At 40.0% G+C, this 19,739-nt stretch overlaps 1 protein-coding gene across 1 annotated transcript in view; it reads right to left on the reverse strand.

Moving 5' to 3' along the window:
* GPC3 (glypican 3) overlaps positions 1-19,739 on the reverse strand; it is a 452,688-nt gene that overhangs the window by 48,223 nt on the left and 384,726 nt on the right. The window contains exon 7 of the mRNA XM_019019454.4: positions 12,545-12,704. Within this exon, the coding sequence (XP_018874999.1) occupies positions 12,545-12,704 (160 nt within the window). The remainder of the gene's footprint in view (positions 1-12,544; positions 12,705-19,739) is intronic.

Genomic DNA, 19,739 nt, shown 5'->3' on the forward strand with positions numbered 1-19,739 from the left:
CATCCTCCCACTGTCCCTGTGTGCGAAATCTTCCCCATCTGTCTCTCTCTTCTCAAGATGCACAGGAGGCTACAAACACCCTATGTTTCACATGCCGTGCCTTCCCCCACTCAGCTGAGTCCTTACTCCTGTGTTGACTGGAACAGGGATCTCAGATCTCTTTGCTCACAAATACGGCTGCTAAAAGTTGAGGATACTTTGAGGAAGCTAGTTTAAGATGCAGTGAAGGTGAAGCACACTGTTGCCCTATTGAATATGGGACCAAAGGAAGCAAATGTGAAAAGTAAACATTACAAATCCATAACTGAATATTTACTAAATACGTACTAAGTGAGAGTCACTGAGCAGCATGGAGGGAAGGAGAATAGGTGATTGAGAACTGTGAAGTGTATACACAGGATGAAAAATACTTGCTTTCGACCCTCCAAGGAGTTCACTGTTAATTGGAGAACGACTCTCCTCTGAAGCTCATCCTGAATGTGCTCATGAGATTTCCTCCTGCTCTAACCTAGACTGTCCTCGGAAACCTGAATTTGTAGAATAGCCTCTACTCCATTTTTGTTTTTTCTTTTTAAAACAGATTCTCACTCTGTCACCCAGGCTGAAGTGCAGTGGTGCGATCTCAGCTCATTGCAACCTCCACCTCCCAGGTTCAAGCGATTCTCATGCCTCACCCTCCTGAGTAGCTGGGATGACAGGTGCGCACCACCATGCCCGGATAATTTTTGGATTTTTGGCAGAGACGGGGTTTCACCATGTTGCTCAGGCTAGTCTCGAACTCCTATGCTCAAGTAATCCATCCACCTTGGCCTCCCAAGCTGCTGGGATTATAGGTGTGAGCCACTGTGCCTGGCCTTCTACTCCATTTTTATTTACTTGGTAATTATATTACTGCTTCAGTCCACCAATGAGCTACAAATTAAAAGATTCTGTCTGTGCTGGTGCTCGTGTTCTCACCTTAAAAGCTTATTTACCATCAGACATTCACATTAGGATTATAAAAAGCAAAAAAAAAAAAAAAAAAAAAACAGACTAAAAGGCACTTTTAAAAAAACTCAGCAAGTATATTTAGAAATGATAAGAATCATTAAACATCTTTTAGGCAGGTGTGTACACAGGCAAGATCTATAACAAGGTTTCCCTTCAGAAAAATTAACCACACAAAAACTTGCCAGTAGCTTCGTTCCTACCGGTGTGAATGGGAAATGTCCTTGTACCCGACACAGACAAATAAAGAGGGGAGGTGATGGCTGCATCTTTGTTCTTTTTGCCATGCTAGAAAAACCTAGAGGACTGCACTGTCTGAATTGGAGAGATTTGACAGCACATGCGTGCACATGTGCACAGTTTAAGGGGCCTTATGGAAAGTCAACGATTGGAGGGCATTGGATGGCTCCACATCCCTCCCCTTCTCCGAGCAGGACCTCAGCCCTCACTTTATTCCCGATCTCTACCTGCAGCCACTAGGACTATCCACACTAGATCTTTTCAGCTTCTGTCTCACTCTGCACGCTCACGATTCCTTGTTTCTGATTTGAACCCCCTAGGAGATCATTGTTTATCATGGAAACTTTGGACAACAGCACAGGTTTAATCAGACATCTCCACATTTCTCTCTTTCTGCTATGCTATTTCTTCTTGCAGGGGAGCACTTTCCTTTTGCTGGCATGTAAGTCTGCACTCCCAGATCCCTCGGGGATGTTATCCTACAGGGACTGCTTCACTTCTGTTTGGCAACTCAGCGAGAGGCTTCGGGCTTGCCACTTTCCTGCTGGATCCTTCTCTACTTTCTCACCAGCTGAATGCTGAACCTCTCCATCCCTTTCCTTTCTACCAATACTTGGCTAAATTACCACATTTTAGTTGAGGCTGTCATAAAACTGGCCAACATGGCTTCTGTCCAGAGAAAATCAATTGCACCACTTAGTCAAATTCATCTGTTCAACAATTTCCTCTTAATTTGAAGATTGATTAGAAAATATAATACAATGGCACTAAATTGCTCACAATATCCCTAATACTTACTCAATTCTTAGAGTTATGTGTAAGGCCTACCAGCAAGTACAACTTTTACAGCATTACTCCTGATAAAAGCCTTATAGCCTAATGGCTCAGATGGGAAAGTATCACAGCGCAGCACACCTAGAAAAGCAAATCTCAGAATATCTCCTTCCAAATAATAAGAAACAAACTCCCTAAGGTATCCTGAGTTATGATAACTTTATGGGAAGTTTTAACCTTTGCTCATTCTCATCTATCACCAGATTACCTATAGTAATTCCCTAGCCAACATTAAAGCATGGGGAAGGCCTCTTTCTTGGTATACCTACTCAATTGGCAGGTAATACCACTGCTAAAGCTCACATCTAAGTCCCCTTTGTGAGCCCTGGGAGCTTCGCAAAGCTCTAGGGTGAGCTGGGATTGGCTGTCTTGTCAATTGATTAGCGAGAACCACCTGGTCTGTATCTGTGTGAAAAGTGTTATTATGGTGAGCTTTGCTTCCTTCAGCTTTCCTATGACATTTGATCTCTAAAAGAAAAGATCAAAACATGAAAGCAGATTGCTTGTAGCTCAGAGCGAGATAGAATGGAAAAAATCAGGGGCCCTTTCTTGACCCTCCCCAACTCGTTGTCCACCCATGCCCTTACCGCCCCACTAGCACCAAAGAAAACAAAACATAACTAGCTGTGATTCTTTCAAGATGTAAGTGACTACTATTGTTGTGACTATGTGGTTATTTGTACAACTCAGCCGACATATTTGTCATTGTTCAAATACCTTCTCACTTCAAACCACCCTTGGCTAAAAACAAGTTAATGAGTAATTTAAAATGCCACCTTTAGGAATGGAGACGATGGAGAACATCTTTTTTTCAGAGATTCCTTCTTTTTTTATTTTTAACTGACATGTAATAATTGTATATATTTACGGGGTACATAGTGATGTTTTGATTCATATAATATATACTGATCAGATCAGGGTCATTAGCATATCCATCATCTCAAACACTTATCATTTCTTTGTGCTGGGAACATTCAATATCCTCCTTCTGGCTATCTGAAACTATATATTATTGTTAACTATAGTCATCCTACAGTGGTTCTAGAACACCAGAACTTATTCCTCTTATCTAGCTGCAATTTTGTATCCTTTGACATGTCTCTCCCTACCCCACCTCTGTTCTACTTTTTACTTCTATGAGATCAACTTTTTTTAGTTTTCATATACGAATGAGAACATGTGGTGTTTAACTTTTTGTTACCAGCTTATTTCAATTAACACAATGTCCTCCAGTTCCATTCACGTTGCCTGGAATGACAGGATTTCCTTTTTTTATGGCTGAATAGTACTCCACGGTGTACATATACACCATATTTTCTTTATGCATTCATCTGTTGTTGGAAACCAAGGTTGAGTCCATATTTTGGCCATTGTGAATAGTGTTGCACTAAACATGGGGGTGCAGATGTCTCTTCAATATACTGGTTTCCTTTCCTTTGAGTAAATGCCCAGTAGTGAGATTGCTGGATCATATGGTAGTTCTATTTGTAGTTTTTTGAGGAATCTTCACACTGTTCTTTATAGTAGCTGTACTAGTGTATATTGCCACCAACAGTGTATAAGAGTAGCACATTTATAATGAAAATTATTGGCTTAGACATTTGGAACTTAGTTTAGTTTTATTCACCAAAAGCCTTTAGCTAAAATTATAATTTAAGTTATAACACTAAACAATATTAATAATATTATCCTAAATGGATATGATGCTTTAAAGTTTATAAAGTATGTTACATCCATTATCTCATGTGTTTCATTCAGCAACTTATGAGGTGGGTAGGTCAGGAAATATTTTATCACCATTTTTGCAAGTGAGGAAACTGTGGCTCAGAGGAACTGACTGACTTTGTCCAAGGTCACAACATTGGGAAGTGGCAGACCCAGTTTGTTTGACTCTGTAGAAGTGATGCCCTTCCCTTTACATCTCAAACTTCAACAGTCTAAGGGTAAGAAGGTGTCTCATTTGCCCAACAGATGGGATCTCCCTCCCAGTGGATGACATGGGGTCCCTTGCACTGAGGTCACATGTTGGAGGGGCTGATATCCCAAGAAATGAGTTTGGAGGGAGTCACTACAAGATCTTGCCTGAGAGTTCCAGGGGTGGCTTACTTAGCAGGAAGCAATCTACAACTTACGTGACAAAGGTCTGAATGGTGCATTTCCAAAGAGCACAAAGGAAGGGGAATTGGGTTACTCACACTATAAAATACATTTTGGTAAAACTGCCATAATTTATTCCTGGACTTGTTACCAACAGGGTAGTATAAATAGATATAATACTGTATCTAATGTATTCTGAGTTCTGCATAGGACCTAACAACTTTCCCATTTAAAAAAACAACAAACAAACAAACAAACAAAAAAACCCAGGACATTTCATTTCCCTACAAGCTTTCTACTCACTTTTCAGCAGGCAACATGATTTGTTCTAAATCATTAATATTTTGCAGTTGTCACTCATGATAAAAGGCCTATCATAAATTTCCAATGACCCTTTTCACCAGACCACTCTATTAATGAATTTATTAATGCAAAATGACTACCAGCCTACGTTTATGAAGGTTTGACTTGACACTTTAGAAGAACACTTAAGCCATTGAGGTGTCCTTCACCTTTCCTATGTGCGCAGGCTTATTAGGAATTGAAGTGTAAGGTTACACTTGATCCAGTAAAAAAATAAATAAATAAATGAAAATAAAGATCATTGGCTTATGAAAATATTTCCTAATTGCTGTTTTACTTGAGATCATCGTTATTTTGCTTTCAGATTATAAAGTAACTATAAAAAGGGAATATATGCTACAGACAGCTAAAATAATAAGTTATAATACAATGATACTAAATAATACTAATAATATTACCCTAAATGGGGCTCACAGCTGTGAAATCTTAAAGGCTTCCTCCACAGTACTGCTGGGACGAAGTGACTAGCCAGGGGCAGACCACTGCTTTCCCCCATAGCACTTGGAGATGACAACAGAAGAATGGCAAAAGGGACCAGTCACCCCCTGTCAAGCAACAAGTGGCAGGTTTTCTCTTTGCAGTCCCCACACTGACATCTGAGAGACTGAAAGTTTCCTGAAGGCAAGCATTTCTATGAGAAATATCTGTGTACCAAGGGCAATAAACAGCCATTTGCTTTCAGTATTGATGATATTGTTTGGCTGTATCCCCACCCAAATCTCATCTAGAATTGTAGCTCCCATAACTCCCACGTGTTGTGAGAGGGACCCTGTGGGAGGTAATTGAATCATGGTGGCAGTTTCCCCCATACCATTCTTGTGGTAGCGAATAAGTCTCATGAGATCTGATGGTTTTATTTATGTATTTACTTATTTTATTTTTTTGAGATGGAGTCTCACTCTTGTTGTCCAGGCTGGAGTGCAATGGTGCAATCTCAGCTCACTGCAACCTCCGCCTCCCAGGTTCAAGCCATTCTCCTCCCTCAGCCTCCCGAGGAGCTGGGATTACAGGCATGCACCACCACACCTGGCTAATTTTGTATTTTTAGTAGAGGCGGGGTTTCTCCATGTTGGTCAGGCTGGTCTCGAACTCCCGACTTCAGGTTATCTGCCCACCTTGGCTTCCCAAAGTGCTGGGATTACAGGCATCAGCCACCACACCTGGCTGATCTCATGTTTTTGTAAGGGGTTTCCCCTTTTGCGTGGCTCTCATTCTCTCTTGCCCACTGCCATGTAAGGCGTGCCTTTGCTCTCCCTTCATCTTCTGCCATGGTTGTGAGTCCTCCCCAGCCATGTGGAACCGTGAGTCCATTAAACCTGTTTCCTTTATAAATTACCCCATTTCTCATATGTCTTTATCAGCAGCACGAGAACAGACTAATACAATCGGTTTAAGCCCTAAGCCCAAGATGTTTTCTGCTCCTGTGCTAGTTTGCTGTATCTCCACTTTTTAGAAACAGAAGCAGGCTGAGAGAGATGAAGTATCCCACTGCTATGGTTTGATGAATGTTTGTGCCCCATCCAAAATTCATGTTGAAACTTAATGCCCCCGGCAATGCAACAGTATGAAGAGGTGGGGCTTTTAGGAGGTGATTAGGCCATGAGAGCTCTGCCCTCATGGAGGGAATTAGTCCTTTATAAAAGGCCTGGAGATAACTAGATAGGCTCCTTTCTGCCTTTCTATCTCTTCTGCCATGTGAGGACACAGCATCTGTCCCTTTTTTGCCCTTTTGCCTTCCCCCAGGTGAGGACACAGCATTTGTTCCAACTGCAACATGAGGATGCAGGAAGAAGGCATTCACCAGACACCAAATGCTGGCACTTCATCTCGGACTTCCCGGCCACCAGAGCTGTAAGTATAACTTACTAGTATGTATAAATTACTCAGTCTAAGGTATTTTGTTATAGCAGTGCAAATGCACTAGGACACGCACTGAAAGGGAAATACATTACCCTTGGTTCTGAGAAGTGCAAGGAACAGGTGAAGATGTAACCATGGGTAAGACATCATGTAATGGTCATCCCACCAACAATTAAATTCAACAATCAGAAAGAAGAAGACTCTAAGGATTCTATGTAAAATTTATAAATAAGAAATAAGGAAAAAGAGAACACTTAGGGAACTTTGAGATGAATAGTTTTATAAATGAATATACCCCAGAAAGCCTGGAAACTACTAAAACCTTCTTATTATTAGGTTGGCGCAAAAGTAATTGTGGTTTTTGCCATTACTTTTAATAGCATCCTAATGCACAAATGTGTGGAAGACCACATGTGGGGAGCCCTTGGTAAGAAGCCCAGCTTGCCAGATTGGTGGGAAAGTCAAAGGGATTAGAATGGGGAAAATGAGATCTTTTCTATATAGAACTATAGCTCAAGAGAAGAGAACAGAGAACCTGCAAGGTCAGATGAAAACTTACAAGAAGATGTCCTCAAAAGACTCTGATAAGCACCTTGCCAGGGGTCAAAGCCAAAGAAATGAGCATAATCACAGACTGCTGGCACTGGAATGCCCTGCAAGACTTGTGTGTACACTCCCTCTATTTCACAAATGGAGAAACTGACTTTTCAAAAGTGGAAGGGGCTCGCTTTAGGACATATGGGAGAAGCAAAGCCAGGAACAGAACCTGGGTGTCCTGCACTTCATTCAGTGCCTCAAAAGAAGGGAAGAAGTAAGCCAGGGAAGCCAGCCGATAGAACTACTTGCTGGTCATGTTGCAAAAGGTCTGTTCAGGGACAAAAGGGAGATACAAGAGAGTCTTAACATATTACGAGCCATGCTCTTCATTCCCAAGTTGTGTTTTGGAGGAGGCAATTTGGAGGGCTAAATGAAATGGTGGTGAATGTGCATGGTGTTCCAAGTCTAGCTGACTAAATAAATGGATGCTGATGAATCATCAGGACCAGATGGCATCTATCCAAATTTTAGGTAAAATTGTATAACAGCTGACCAAAGCATATAGCCTGTCATTCCAAATAGCTATTATGCCAAATAGCTATTGTACCATGAGCCTGGCAGATTGGCAATGAGTCTCCTTTCCATGAGAAGCATTTTTAAAGGGGGCCCAAGGAACTTCAGGCTGGTAGGATCACTGAACACGTTAGGCAAGTGTAATGTATTGGGGGCTAGGCATCATTTTTCCTCTCAATTAAATTAACCACCATTTGTCTAATGTTTTACAGTTTATAAAGAACTTAGTGTTAATCATGCCTAACAAATTGACTAGAATTCTTTTACAGGATAAATGTGTATGTGGACAAAGGGAAACCATGGATGTAATCTATTTAGATTTTGAAAAGGCCCTTGAGAAGATCCCATGCCAAACACTGTTTTAACAAGTTAAGTCACCATGGAATTGTGGAGCAGTGCTTTGAAATGGATAAGGAAGTGGCTTATAGTCAGGAAAGCACAAGTAGCAATAAGCATAGACTTTTCTGGAGAAGTATGAACAGCGGTATGTCTCAGCGATCAGTGCTGGGACCAGGCAACATTTTGGTAAGTTGTCTGGGCAACTTTAGATGACCACAACTTTTCCAGGTAGCAAAATGCAAAGCTGACTCTGATCTTTTTATAGTTGTGTTGATGATCAGAGAAAAAAGAGTCAGAGTAGGCTTGTTCAAGGAGTGGCCTCTGAAACCAGATTTCTTGGCTCTGAATCCTGACTCTGCCCTTCGTGAATGTGACTTTAAGCAAGCCACTCCACCTCCTCCTGCATAATTTTCTTTTTTATTATACTTTAAGTTCTAGGGTACATGTGCACAACGTGCAGGTTTGTTACATATGTATACATGTGCCATGTTGGTGTGCTGCACCCGTTAACTCGTCATTTACATTAGGTACATCTCCTAATGCTATCCCTCCCCCCTCCCCCCTCCCCCCTCCCCCCACCCCAGGACAGGCCCCTGTGTGTGATATTCCCCGCCCTGTGTCCAAGTGTTCTCATTGTTCAATTCCCACTATGAGTGAGAACACCTCCAGTATAAATTTTCTCATCTGTAAAGTGAGAATAGTAATGACCCCTACCTCATAGTGGTATTGTGAAAATGATATGAGACAATGCATGCCAAGGTCTGGCACAGTGTTTAGAGCATAATAAGTGTCCAATGAACATTAGCTTCTCTTATTTTTACTTTTCATGTTTATTCAACATTCTTCTAATAGGTTGCCAGGCTCTGAGTGGTCACTTTATGTCCTATGGAACCTGGGAGCCATTGTAGACTGTTTCATGAAAGCACTGGCAGAATTCATTTTAGTTATGAATTCAGAGGACAGAGGTAACTATGGACTGAGATGGCTATGAAAGATTTCATGGAGAGAAAGTAACAATTATGGAACACCTAGCATATGCTAGGTACTTGCCTAGATGTTTTATAAATGTTCCCCCTCGATTTAATAGTCCTATGAGGTTGGGGTTATGATCCCCATTTAATGGATGACAGAATGGAGACATACAGGGGAGGCTAAGAAACTTGTCCCAGGTCATGCTTGCTCATAAGTAGAGCAAGAATTTAAATAAACATTTGTCCTACCCCAAGACCTATTTTCTTTTCACTGCATCACACTTGAATTGCACCTTGAAGGATGGGTAAAATTTAAGATGAAAGAAAAAAAGGTCAATCTCTATAGAAATAAAATGGGCAGGCCGGGCACTGGGGCTCATGCCTGTAATCCCAGCACTTTGGGAGGCCGAGGCAGGCGGGGATCACACGAGGTCAGGAGTTCAAGACCAGCCTGGCCAACATGGCAAAACCCTGTCTCTACTAAAAATACAAAAATTAGCTGGGCGTGGTTGTGTGCACCTGTAATCCCAGCTACTCAGGAGGCTGAGGCAGGGAGAATCACTTGAACCCGGGAGACAGAGGTTTCAGTGAGCCAAGATTGTGTCACTGCACTCACTCCAGCCTGGGCAACACAGTGAGACTGTCTCAAAAAAAAAAAAAAAAAAAGAAATAAACATAGGCAGTGGTGGGAAAACAGAAACAAGAACAGTATGTTTATGGGGTTCATGGAGCATGAATATGGCTGTTCTCACCAAAGTGGAGGGTACTTATGGGGGCTAGTGGTGGGAAATGAAGCCAGAAGGGTAGTTGAGGCTAGACCAGAAGACCCTCAGAACTCTGCTAAGGAGTCTTAGCTTTGTCCTCAAGGCATGAAGACAGCTGAGCTGCGGAGAAAGTATGAGATGCCTTCAAAAGATTAACCAGGTAGCTATGCAAGATGAATTTGATGGAATCTTCTGCCTGGGTCTCAAATTCTTTGTCCTCTAATCTACTAGCCTAAGGCTCTCAATACTCCTGCCTGAGCCTAGAAGCCTGGAGACCACCTAGGATGCGTCTGCAATAGTATGTGCAGGAGGGTGTGAAGGGGGGAATAGAAAGGAAGGATTGGGCTGGGCGTGGTGACTCACGCCTGTAATCCCAGCACTGTGGGAGGCTGAGGTGGGTGGATCACCTGAGGTCAGGGGTTTGAGACCAGCCTGGCCAACATGGATAAACCCCGTCTCTACCAAAAATACAAAAAACTAGTTGGGCGTAGTGGTGCACACCTGTAGTCCCAGCTACTTGGGAGGCTGAGGCAGGAAAATTGCTTGAACCTGGGAGGTGGAGGTTGCAGTGAGCTGAGACTGCGCCACTGCACTCCAGCCTGGGCAACAAAAGCCAAACTCCATCTCAAAAAAAAAAACACCATAAAACAAAAAACAAAAAAGCATTAACAGAAGCAGAATAAATTACAAAGAAATAATCGACAGGGATTGGGGGCCTAATTGCATTTAAGGGCAAGAGAGAAGAAGCAAAGATGGCTTTAGGTTTAAGCCTCAGTGATCAGGAGAATGATGGTCAGTTGATAAATCTGACTTGTGACACATCACCTTGGAGGTGGTGGTGGTGAAGTCAGAAATGATTAATAAGCAGCTGGAGATGTGGGATGGTAGGAGAGCAGTTGAGACTCGTGGTAATGACTTTATGTAAGTTATTTCCCACAGTGTTATAATAGTTAAAGAATGTTCATTGTAGGATTATCCACAACAGCCAAGAAGTGGAAGCAATCTACATGTCCACTGATGGATGAATGGATAAAAAAATTGTGGTACATACATACAATGGAATATTACTCAGTCTTAAAAAGAAGGAAATCTTGTCACATGCTACAACATGGATGAACCTTGAGAAAATTATGCTAAGTGAAATAAACCAGTCACAGAAGGACAAATACTGCATGATTCCATCATATATGAGGTATCTAAAGTAGTCACAGAAGCAGAAAGTAAAATGGTGGTTGCTAAGGACTGGGGGAGGGAAAAATAAGGAGTTGCTGTTCAATGGACATAGAGTTTTAGGCACACAAGATGAAAATGTTCTAGAGATCTGTTGCACAACAATGTGCATATAATTAACAATATTGTACTGTACACTTAAAAGTTTAAGAGGGCAGATTCCATGTTAGTTTTTTTTTACCCTAATAAAAAATAAATAAATCATAAAAAAAAGTTGAGGCCAGCCATGGTGGCTCACACCTATAATCCCAGCACTTTGGGAAGTTGAGGTGAGAAGATCACTTGAGCCCAAGAGTTTGAGGCTGCAGTGAGGTGTGAACGCGCCATTGCACTCCAGCCTAGGGGACAGAGGGAGACCCTATCTCAAAAAGGAAGAAAAAGTCAAAAGACGGAGAGTAGATAAGATCTGCATTCTTTCTGGAGAAGAGAGAAAAGACAGAGGCTTAAGAAGGGACATCCGGATAATAGCCAGTTTCAGGTAGGATTAGGAAGAAGAACTAAGAAGGAAAGAGGCTGCCAGAGAAATAGGAACATTTAGCATCTCAGAGGCCATGGGTGATAGGGTTTTAGGGAGAAGGCTGTGCACCACAGAGGAAAGAGAATGGCAGTGGAAGTCTCAAGACCCGAGGTAGATTTCTAGTTCTTCCATATAGAGCAATCTCATTTCTTCTCTGAGCCCTGGTTTTAATTACCTGTAAAATCAAAGAACACCTATCCACATGAAAGTACTCTAAACTGTGATATGGAATACAAATTTAAGGAATTTTTGTTGTTGTTTTGCCTCCTTGACCCCAGCAGTACTATATTACTTTTTTCTATTGCTCTTGTTGTTTAGTTATTATTATTATTTTTTTACTGAGACAGACTCTGGCTCTGTCTCCCAGGCTGGAGCACAGTGGCACAATCTCAGCTCACTACAACCACTGCCTCCTGGACTGAAGCAATCCTCCCAAGTAGCTGGGACAACAGGCGTACCACCACACCCTGCTAATTTTTGTATTTTTGTAGAGACAGGATTTCATCATGTTGCCCAGGCTGGCCTGGAACTCCTGGGCTCAAGTGATTCTCCCACCTCAGCCTCCTAAATTGCTGGGATTACAAGCATGAACAACCGTGCCCTACCACTCTTGTCTTTATGTAGGTCTTCAGTCATATGCCATAGCCTATCTATGTTAGACTGCTTGTGAGAAAACAAAATAGACATAACGTCCTAAGAAAAGAAGGTCAGCTAATGGCTCTTCCTTTGAAAGTTATCCCACCAATGGTTTTCAGAAGACTTCCAAGGTTGCATTTCTTTTTTTTTGTTTGTTTGTTTTTAACTTTTGTTTTAAGTTCAGGGGTACATGTCTAGGTTTGTTATATAGGTAAACTTGTGTCATGGGGGTTTATGGTACAGGTTATTTCATCCCAAATTTGCATTTCTTATTATGCATTTCTTTTTACAAATGAGAAGAACCAAGGAAAACTCCAATGAGAAACAGAGCCAACTGATTAGGTCAGTTCATTTTAGATAATGAAAAACAGGAAGTTACCCTTTTAATCTACCAAAGGTTGGAAATGGTGGGAGGAAAAGAAGGAGGCTACCTGAGAACTTCACTTTCTAGAGCTTGTATAGTCTTTCCTTGAAGAGTTGATGAGATTGTGTGTTGCAGGGAATGTAAGGGAATTGCAGACAGCGGGTTCAATTTATTTTTAATTCCTGAGCATCACCATTTTTACATTACATTTGGGTCAGCACTAATCAGTTACCTGCAAGGAAGCGGAGCTGATTCTTCACTTTCATCATTCCATCACCAGAGCCTCCAATGCACTCATCTTCATCGTCACCGCAGTCTCCACTTTCAAACCCTTCCTCATCCAGGTTTTTATCCAGAACTCTACCTTTGGGCACAGACATGGTTCTCAGGAGCTGAAAGAAAACAACCAGGAATGCATCAGCTCTTCATATTTCTCAGGTGGGTCTGCACAGTGTGTTATTAACAGGAGGCATTAAAAATGTTCAATGAATTACACAGAAGCTGTAAAAAATCACTTTCAAATTTACATAGGTGTAAACTGCTTATACTCTAGAGTTTCAGACTTCTGAACCTTTCCACAGCATTTGATGTGATGGTCTACTCCTTGACTCTACTTACATCATGCAGTAGCCAGAGTGTATATTGCATTAGATCTTCTCATACCATGGTATTTAAGCTCCTGAAAGTCTCCATGATACAATTCACTGATGAGGAACTTAAGACATGATAAGGCAAAGCTAAGAGGACACCAAGACCAGAAAAGATCCCTATGGAAGCCCCCAATAATCAAATTTACAGTCACTAAATTAAAACCACAAAATGCTTCCTACCAAATGAGGAGAATAGCAGTGCCATTTTATACACATGTACAATGACTACTTAGAATCAATCATCATTATATGTGCCTTGATCACTAGAAAAATTGTTCAATATTCTCCTCTCCCGCAATTCCAATAAGATGCTTTTAAATTTATTTTGCTTTATTGTAGATAATATGCACACTAAGAGACATGTTTGTTTCACTCTGCGGTGTCTGGCTTTTCAGTCACATGGCCAATGCATTACTAATTTCACGGGACTCCCGCCTTTCAAAAGCCTCTCCACTGACCCAGAGACCCAGCACACCGCACGAAGGGTCCCTGAGGGCCGTTGTCAGATTCCATCTTATTTTTCCTCGCCATCTCTCTCCAAGGCTTCATTCTCATATTCTGTTTTTGTCCTGGCTTCTTCCCCATCACCCATTTCTCATCCTAAATCTTAGATCCAACCCCTACTTTTAAGACAGCCAACAAAAGATTCTGGATATACAGAAACTGAGATCTTTGTGATTGTGGAAGAGGTATCCAGAAAGAAAAACTGCTGCAAACACAAGCTGGGGTTTCTGCGATTTCCATCGTCCCTATGTTTATGTCACGGCTAAGTATACTTTTATGTTCTCCACCTGGGATTTAGCTGCCACCCTGAGATCCACTTGGAAAGAGCTACATACTACAGAGAAATGTGATTCTGCAGGTGGTTTTTACGTTTTTATTTTTATTTTTTAGCAAAGAAAGGAAAGTCCCAAAGAGATTTTTGTTTTTGTTTTTTTTTTTTCTGGCCAACAACCTCTAATGGTATTGGAGAAGCCAATCTACCAACTGTCCCACTCCAGCACCACGTTCACCCTCCCACTCCAGCACCACGTCCACCCTGCCACTTCCGCTGCTGCTCATCATACACAACTACATTTATTATATATAAATACAGGCTAAGATGAGCTAGATTAGTGGTTCTCAAACTTCTTGGTCTCAGGACTCCTTTATACTTGCTGAGAACCATAGAGTTTATATAAGTTATTTTTGTTTATACAAGTTATATCTATCAACATTTGCCATCTTAGAAATTATAACTGAGAAATTTTAAAAATATTTATTTGATAGCTTCTGTAAACATAACAAGAATGAACCTATGATGTGACATAAACATTTCTTTTTTTTGACACAGGGTCTGGATCCATCACCCAGGTGGGAGTGCAGTGGCATGATCATGGCTCACTGCAGCCTCAACCTCGCAGGCTCAAGCAATCCTCCCACCTCAGCTTCCTAAGTAGCTGGGACTACAGGTGTGTGACACCATCCCCAGCTAATTTTTTTTTTTTTTTTTTTTTTTTACTTTTTGTAGAGGCAAGGTCTCACTATGTTGCCCAGGCTAAAACATAAACATTTTTGAATGACAAACATATTTTCCCAGACATAAGATAATTCATAGGAAGAGTGGCACTATTTAACAGTTTTATAAATCTCTTTGATGTCCAGCTTAATATAAGATAGCTGGATTATCAAATCTGCTTCTCCACTCAATCTGCTGTGATATATGGTTTTGGTTGAAACATTTGCAGTTAATCCAACCTCCCACAGATATGTCATGGGAAAAGAGATAAGTATTTTAGCAGACTTTTCAGATAATTGTGGAGATTTTTCTTTGATACTACATAAAAACTCAACAAGTAGTTAGTTGCAATGTGGAATATGAAACTATATAAATAAATATATCATATCCTGTTACATTTACATCCATTGGTATGTTTTGAACTTTGAACACACATTTTACTCATTTTGTATCATCATCCATGGGTCATCTGGAAAATACTGGCTCACTGAGCAATGCAGGTCTTCCCAATGTCAACACCTTTCATTATATGATATAAAAAATCACATTCGTTAATATTATCTCCAATCTCATCTGAAAAGTCTTTAAGTTTTGGGAAGCTCTCAAGCTCACAGTGGCAGATAAAAGTTTAAAACAATTTTTGGTTTTCTATTGAAAGCCTGAATTTTATTATTGGCAATAAATACTGCCAGTTGTTTTCCCTGAACTGACAGGCTCTCTTTGTTCCTTTCCAAGAAAATGTCTAGCAAGTATTCAAGTCTGCATAACTATAGTTTGTCAGTCATTCTCTCAAGTAAAAATGAAACAGGAAGCTCACAGCTCAAATTTCTCACAAGTGCTTTTTCTTGAGATGCACATTGACATGGTTTACTGTGTAAATACTTTCAGTGTACTTCCCATTTTATAACACAGAATCTTTTAAAAGTGCAAGAGATGAGGTTTAATAAAATTAGTAAATTTTTACAGATTCAGCAATGATATCCTTAAGTAAAACTGCCCTTTATTTTTCTGCAAGTACACACCAGTGATGAATACAATGACTACTAGTACATTTTGGTGCTATTGGCTTAATTCATCCTGTGGTGTCTTGATTCATACTGTGGCATCAAAGAGTTGTACTTGCCACTGCTTTTGAACCATTGTGCAAATATCAACACAGGGGAAAAGACAAATAACATCTTAGTACTGTTGTGCAAGTAGTTTTAACCTTGTGGATCCCTGGATTTCTTGGATTCCCAGGATCCATAAACCATTCTTTGAGAACTGCTAATCTAGCCTATAACATCACTTCAGTTTCACCAAAACCCCCAATGCCCTCCTTTATCATTATGTCTTATGAGAAATTTGCTTTTGATATAAGCATTTTTATGTTAATTTTCAAGAATGCATCTTTTGTGTACATCATGGAATACCTGAATGAGAATTTTTCACATAAGTAGAATTTATGTTTAGATATAGATTAGTGAACTTGCTATTTCTCAAGCACACCTTGCATCTGTCCCTTTCATTAACACCTTCAGTACACATTCATTGAGAAGGTACTATGAGCTGTTCTTCATTTGTGTCTGTTCAAAGTCCTCCATACTTTCAAGCCAAGTTCTAACGCCATGTCATTAATAAAGCTTTCCTGGTAGACAGTCATTACAGCTCTCCCTCTCCCTCTTTTACCACTGTTCCCTTTATCTGTACCTCCTAAATGCCACTTTCTGTATGCAATCCGGTATTTGAACATATGACTTCTCTCCACCACCATCCTGTGAGCTGCCCAGGGGTTTAATCTTATATATCTTTGAACCCCAGAGCATTTAAGGCAGTGTCCAGCACATAGTAGGCACTCAATATATGTGCTATTGAACTGAAGCAAAATGAAGTGTTATGGTATCTTTAATTCTTTAAAAGCTATTTCCACAACCTTATGAAAAAGGAGAAAGTCAAGGCCCAGATTAATTACAGAAGAAGAATTTGTGAATGAATAGCTAAACATTTTTGGAGGACCTTGGCTAAGACACATAGCTAATCTTTGAGAGGCCGTTTCCAACCTGTGTGCAATGCCCCCACTATTCTTGAGTAGCTCAGTTTAAAACAAAGTGCAATTAAACAAAAACCCTTTAAAACTTTGCCAGTGAAGTTACTTCTTTAGGTATTAAATCACTCCCATTCTGGTGACAAATTCAGCATGGAAGAAGGATTATAGTAGACTTTTAAGCCATTTTACACAGACAGCCGCTGATAAGCCTAACCCTCACACATTAACAAAACAAACCCAAACCTAGAAATCTATTGTTAATGCGAAAATCTTAAAGAAGAGACTGAAGCTCCAGAGTGTTGAAAGAAGGGTAATGGGCCAGAGAGGAGGAATTGCCAGCAAGGAGTGGATTTAGGCAGCCTGGAATTTGGCCCAGAAATCCAATTGCTTAATTACAATTCACAATATTGACCTTTCTGTTCCCTCTCTCAGTCTTTCAGACTGAACACTAACTTTATGAAAAGAAAATTATGAGGGACTTACACACAAAAGCAGGTAACTTTAGGGGCCTAATGCTTTTGATTAACTGTTTGCCATTTTCAAAGGACACTGTCCTGTTAGCTTTTTAAAAGCCAAGGCACACAATAATGACTATCAATGTAAACTATCATATTAAAACCTACGTCTGAGTATTTCATTCCACTATCCCCATAGACATTCTGTTAACCTGACACTTCTGCTGTGCATTACTTTGAATACAGAGGATACCTTAGTGGAAGTGCACAAGGCCCTTCACATTCCAGCTTTTTCTACAGCCACTACTGTCTGTGCAACTCTGTTTTAGCCACTGAGACTATCGCAGTTGCCTAAGCGTACAATCAACTTTCTTTTAGAATCTAATATTTTAAATATGCAAGTATCAAATATAGAAACGTGAAAGGAAAAGAAACAAGGAAGAAAACCCCTAATTCCCAAACTTTAATAAACAATGTTTGTGTTTTCAAAGGTCAGCACTTTTTAATGCTTGTTTTTAAATTGAACTTGCATTTGGGAAGCAGATTGACTTGAGTTCGAATGCTACTTTTTCCACTTATTAAAATTGTATTTTCAGGCAAGCTGCTTAATCTCCCTAAACCTCAGTGTCCTCATCTATAAAATGAGAGAAATAACGCCTGCCTCACAGAATTGTTGTAATAAGTAAATATGATAAATGTCATACTTTAAATGGGATGATGCATCTATCCATTAAGGGATCTATCAACATTTACTTAACCATTTTTCTAATATTGAATATTTGCATTGTTTCCTGTTATTTTGCTTTTATAAACAAAAACGTAATCATCAGGAACATTCACATAACTCTTTCCATATTTTGGATTATTTCCTTAGTAAGGATACTGGGTCAAAGGGTATGTACATACTTACACACTATGGGAGTGATTCTCTAAATTCCATAAAAATCACCAGGATGCTTATTAAAAAATTAGCCTTGCTAAACTCTTATACATGTTGATAGGAATGTAAATTAGCACAGGCACTATGGAAAATAATATGGAGGTTTCTCAAAAAACTAAAAATAGAACTACCCTATGGTCCAGTAATCCCACTACTGGGTAGTTATTCAAAGGAAAAGAAATGAGTATATTGAAGAGATATCAGCACCCCCATGTTTATTGCAGCACTATTCACAATAGCCAAGATTCGGAATCAACCTATAATGTCCATCAACAGACGAATGGATGAAGAAAATGTGGTATATATACACAATGGAATAATATTTGGCCATAAAAAATAATGAAATCCTGTTATTTGAGGCCATATGGATGAGCCTGGAGGACATTATGTTAAGTGAAATAACTCAGGCATAGAAAGATAAATACCCCACATTCTCGCTTATATGTAGGAGCTAAAAAAAAGTTGAGCTCATAGAAGTAGAGAATAGTGGTTACTAGAGTCTGGGAAGGGGAGGATAGGGAGAGATTAGCCAATAGATACAAAATTACAGCTAGATAGGAGGAATTAGTTCTAGTGTTCTATACCAGGGTCCCCATACTGCAGGAGGTGAGTAGCAGGTGAGCACCTGGGATCCTCCTTCTATCAGATCAGTGGCAGCATTAGATTCTCATAGGAATGGGAGCCCTATTATGAACTACATATGCAAAGGATCTAGGTGGCACTCCTTATGAGAATCTAATGCCTGATGATCTGAGGTGGAACAGTTTCATTCCGAAACCATCACACCCCTGGTCCGTGGCAAAATTGTCTTCTACAAAACTGGTCCCTGGTGCCAAAAAGGTCGGGGACCACTGTTCTATACTACTGTAGGATGAATATGGTTAATAATAATTTATTGTATGTTTTCTAAAAGCTAGAAGAGAGGATTTGAATGTCCACAACACAAATAATAAATGTTTGAGGTGATGGATATGCTAATTACCCTGATTTAATCACTACACATTGTATACACGTATTGAACTATCACTCTGTGTCCCACAAATATGTACAATTGTGTGTCAACCAAAAATAAAAGGAAAAATAAAGAATTAAGCATTTTTTAAGTTGAAAGGTATTTTATAGGAAAAAGAAAAATATCTAAGATAATACATATTGTAGAAGTAATATTTAAATAACAAGTAATTCAATGTGTAGCCATAATTCCCCCAAACACCTAACAGAAACATAAGTTTTTTCGTGTACAAACAGTCTTGATGGCTTACATTTTTGTGTTGATATTGAGCTCTTGGCAATCATTCAATCATTTCTTTCCCAATTATATCCAGGTCAGCAATTTTGACAAAATAAATACAAATTGTGATTTCGAAAAAAATAAAAAGGCAAAAGTTAAAAAAAAAAAAGACATGCTCCCTGGCCCAATTCACTCACAGAGTTTCTGATTTGGTGAATCTGGGATGGGGCACACAGATCTGCATTTTTTTTGAGCCGGGGTCTCACTATGTTGCCTAGGCTGGTCTTGAAGTCCTGGGCTCAAGCAATCCTTTTGCCTCAGCTTCCTGAGTAGCTGGTACTACAGACACATGCCTAACTAGATCTGTCCCCCTCATCTTACTGTGAGTGAACCGCAGACCACTCCTTACTCTTTCAGAAAGGCTGTTCCAATGTTACTCTTCTTCCCAGAATCCCACTGAAACCATCTTTTGACAAGAGCCACCAGAGCACCATGCATGTTGGAATCCTTAGTAAATGCTCTTCAAACCATGTGTTTAAAAGTAAATATAATATGATGATTTCCTTTTCAGTTAGGTATGGATATCTTGACCTTTTGTCTTTGTAGTTAAGGAAAACACCCTTGTAT

This window comes from Gorilla gorilla, chromosome X (assembly GCF_029281585.2).
Source record: "Gorilla gorilla gorilla isolate KB3781 chromosome X, NHGRI_mGorGor1-v2.1_pri, whole genome shotgun sequence".
NCBI lineage: Eukaryota > Metazoa > Chordata > Mammalia > Primates > Hominidae > Gorilla > Gorilla gorilla.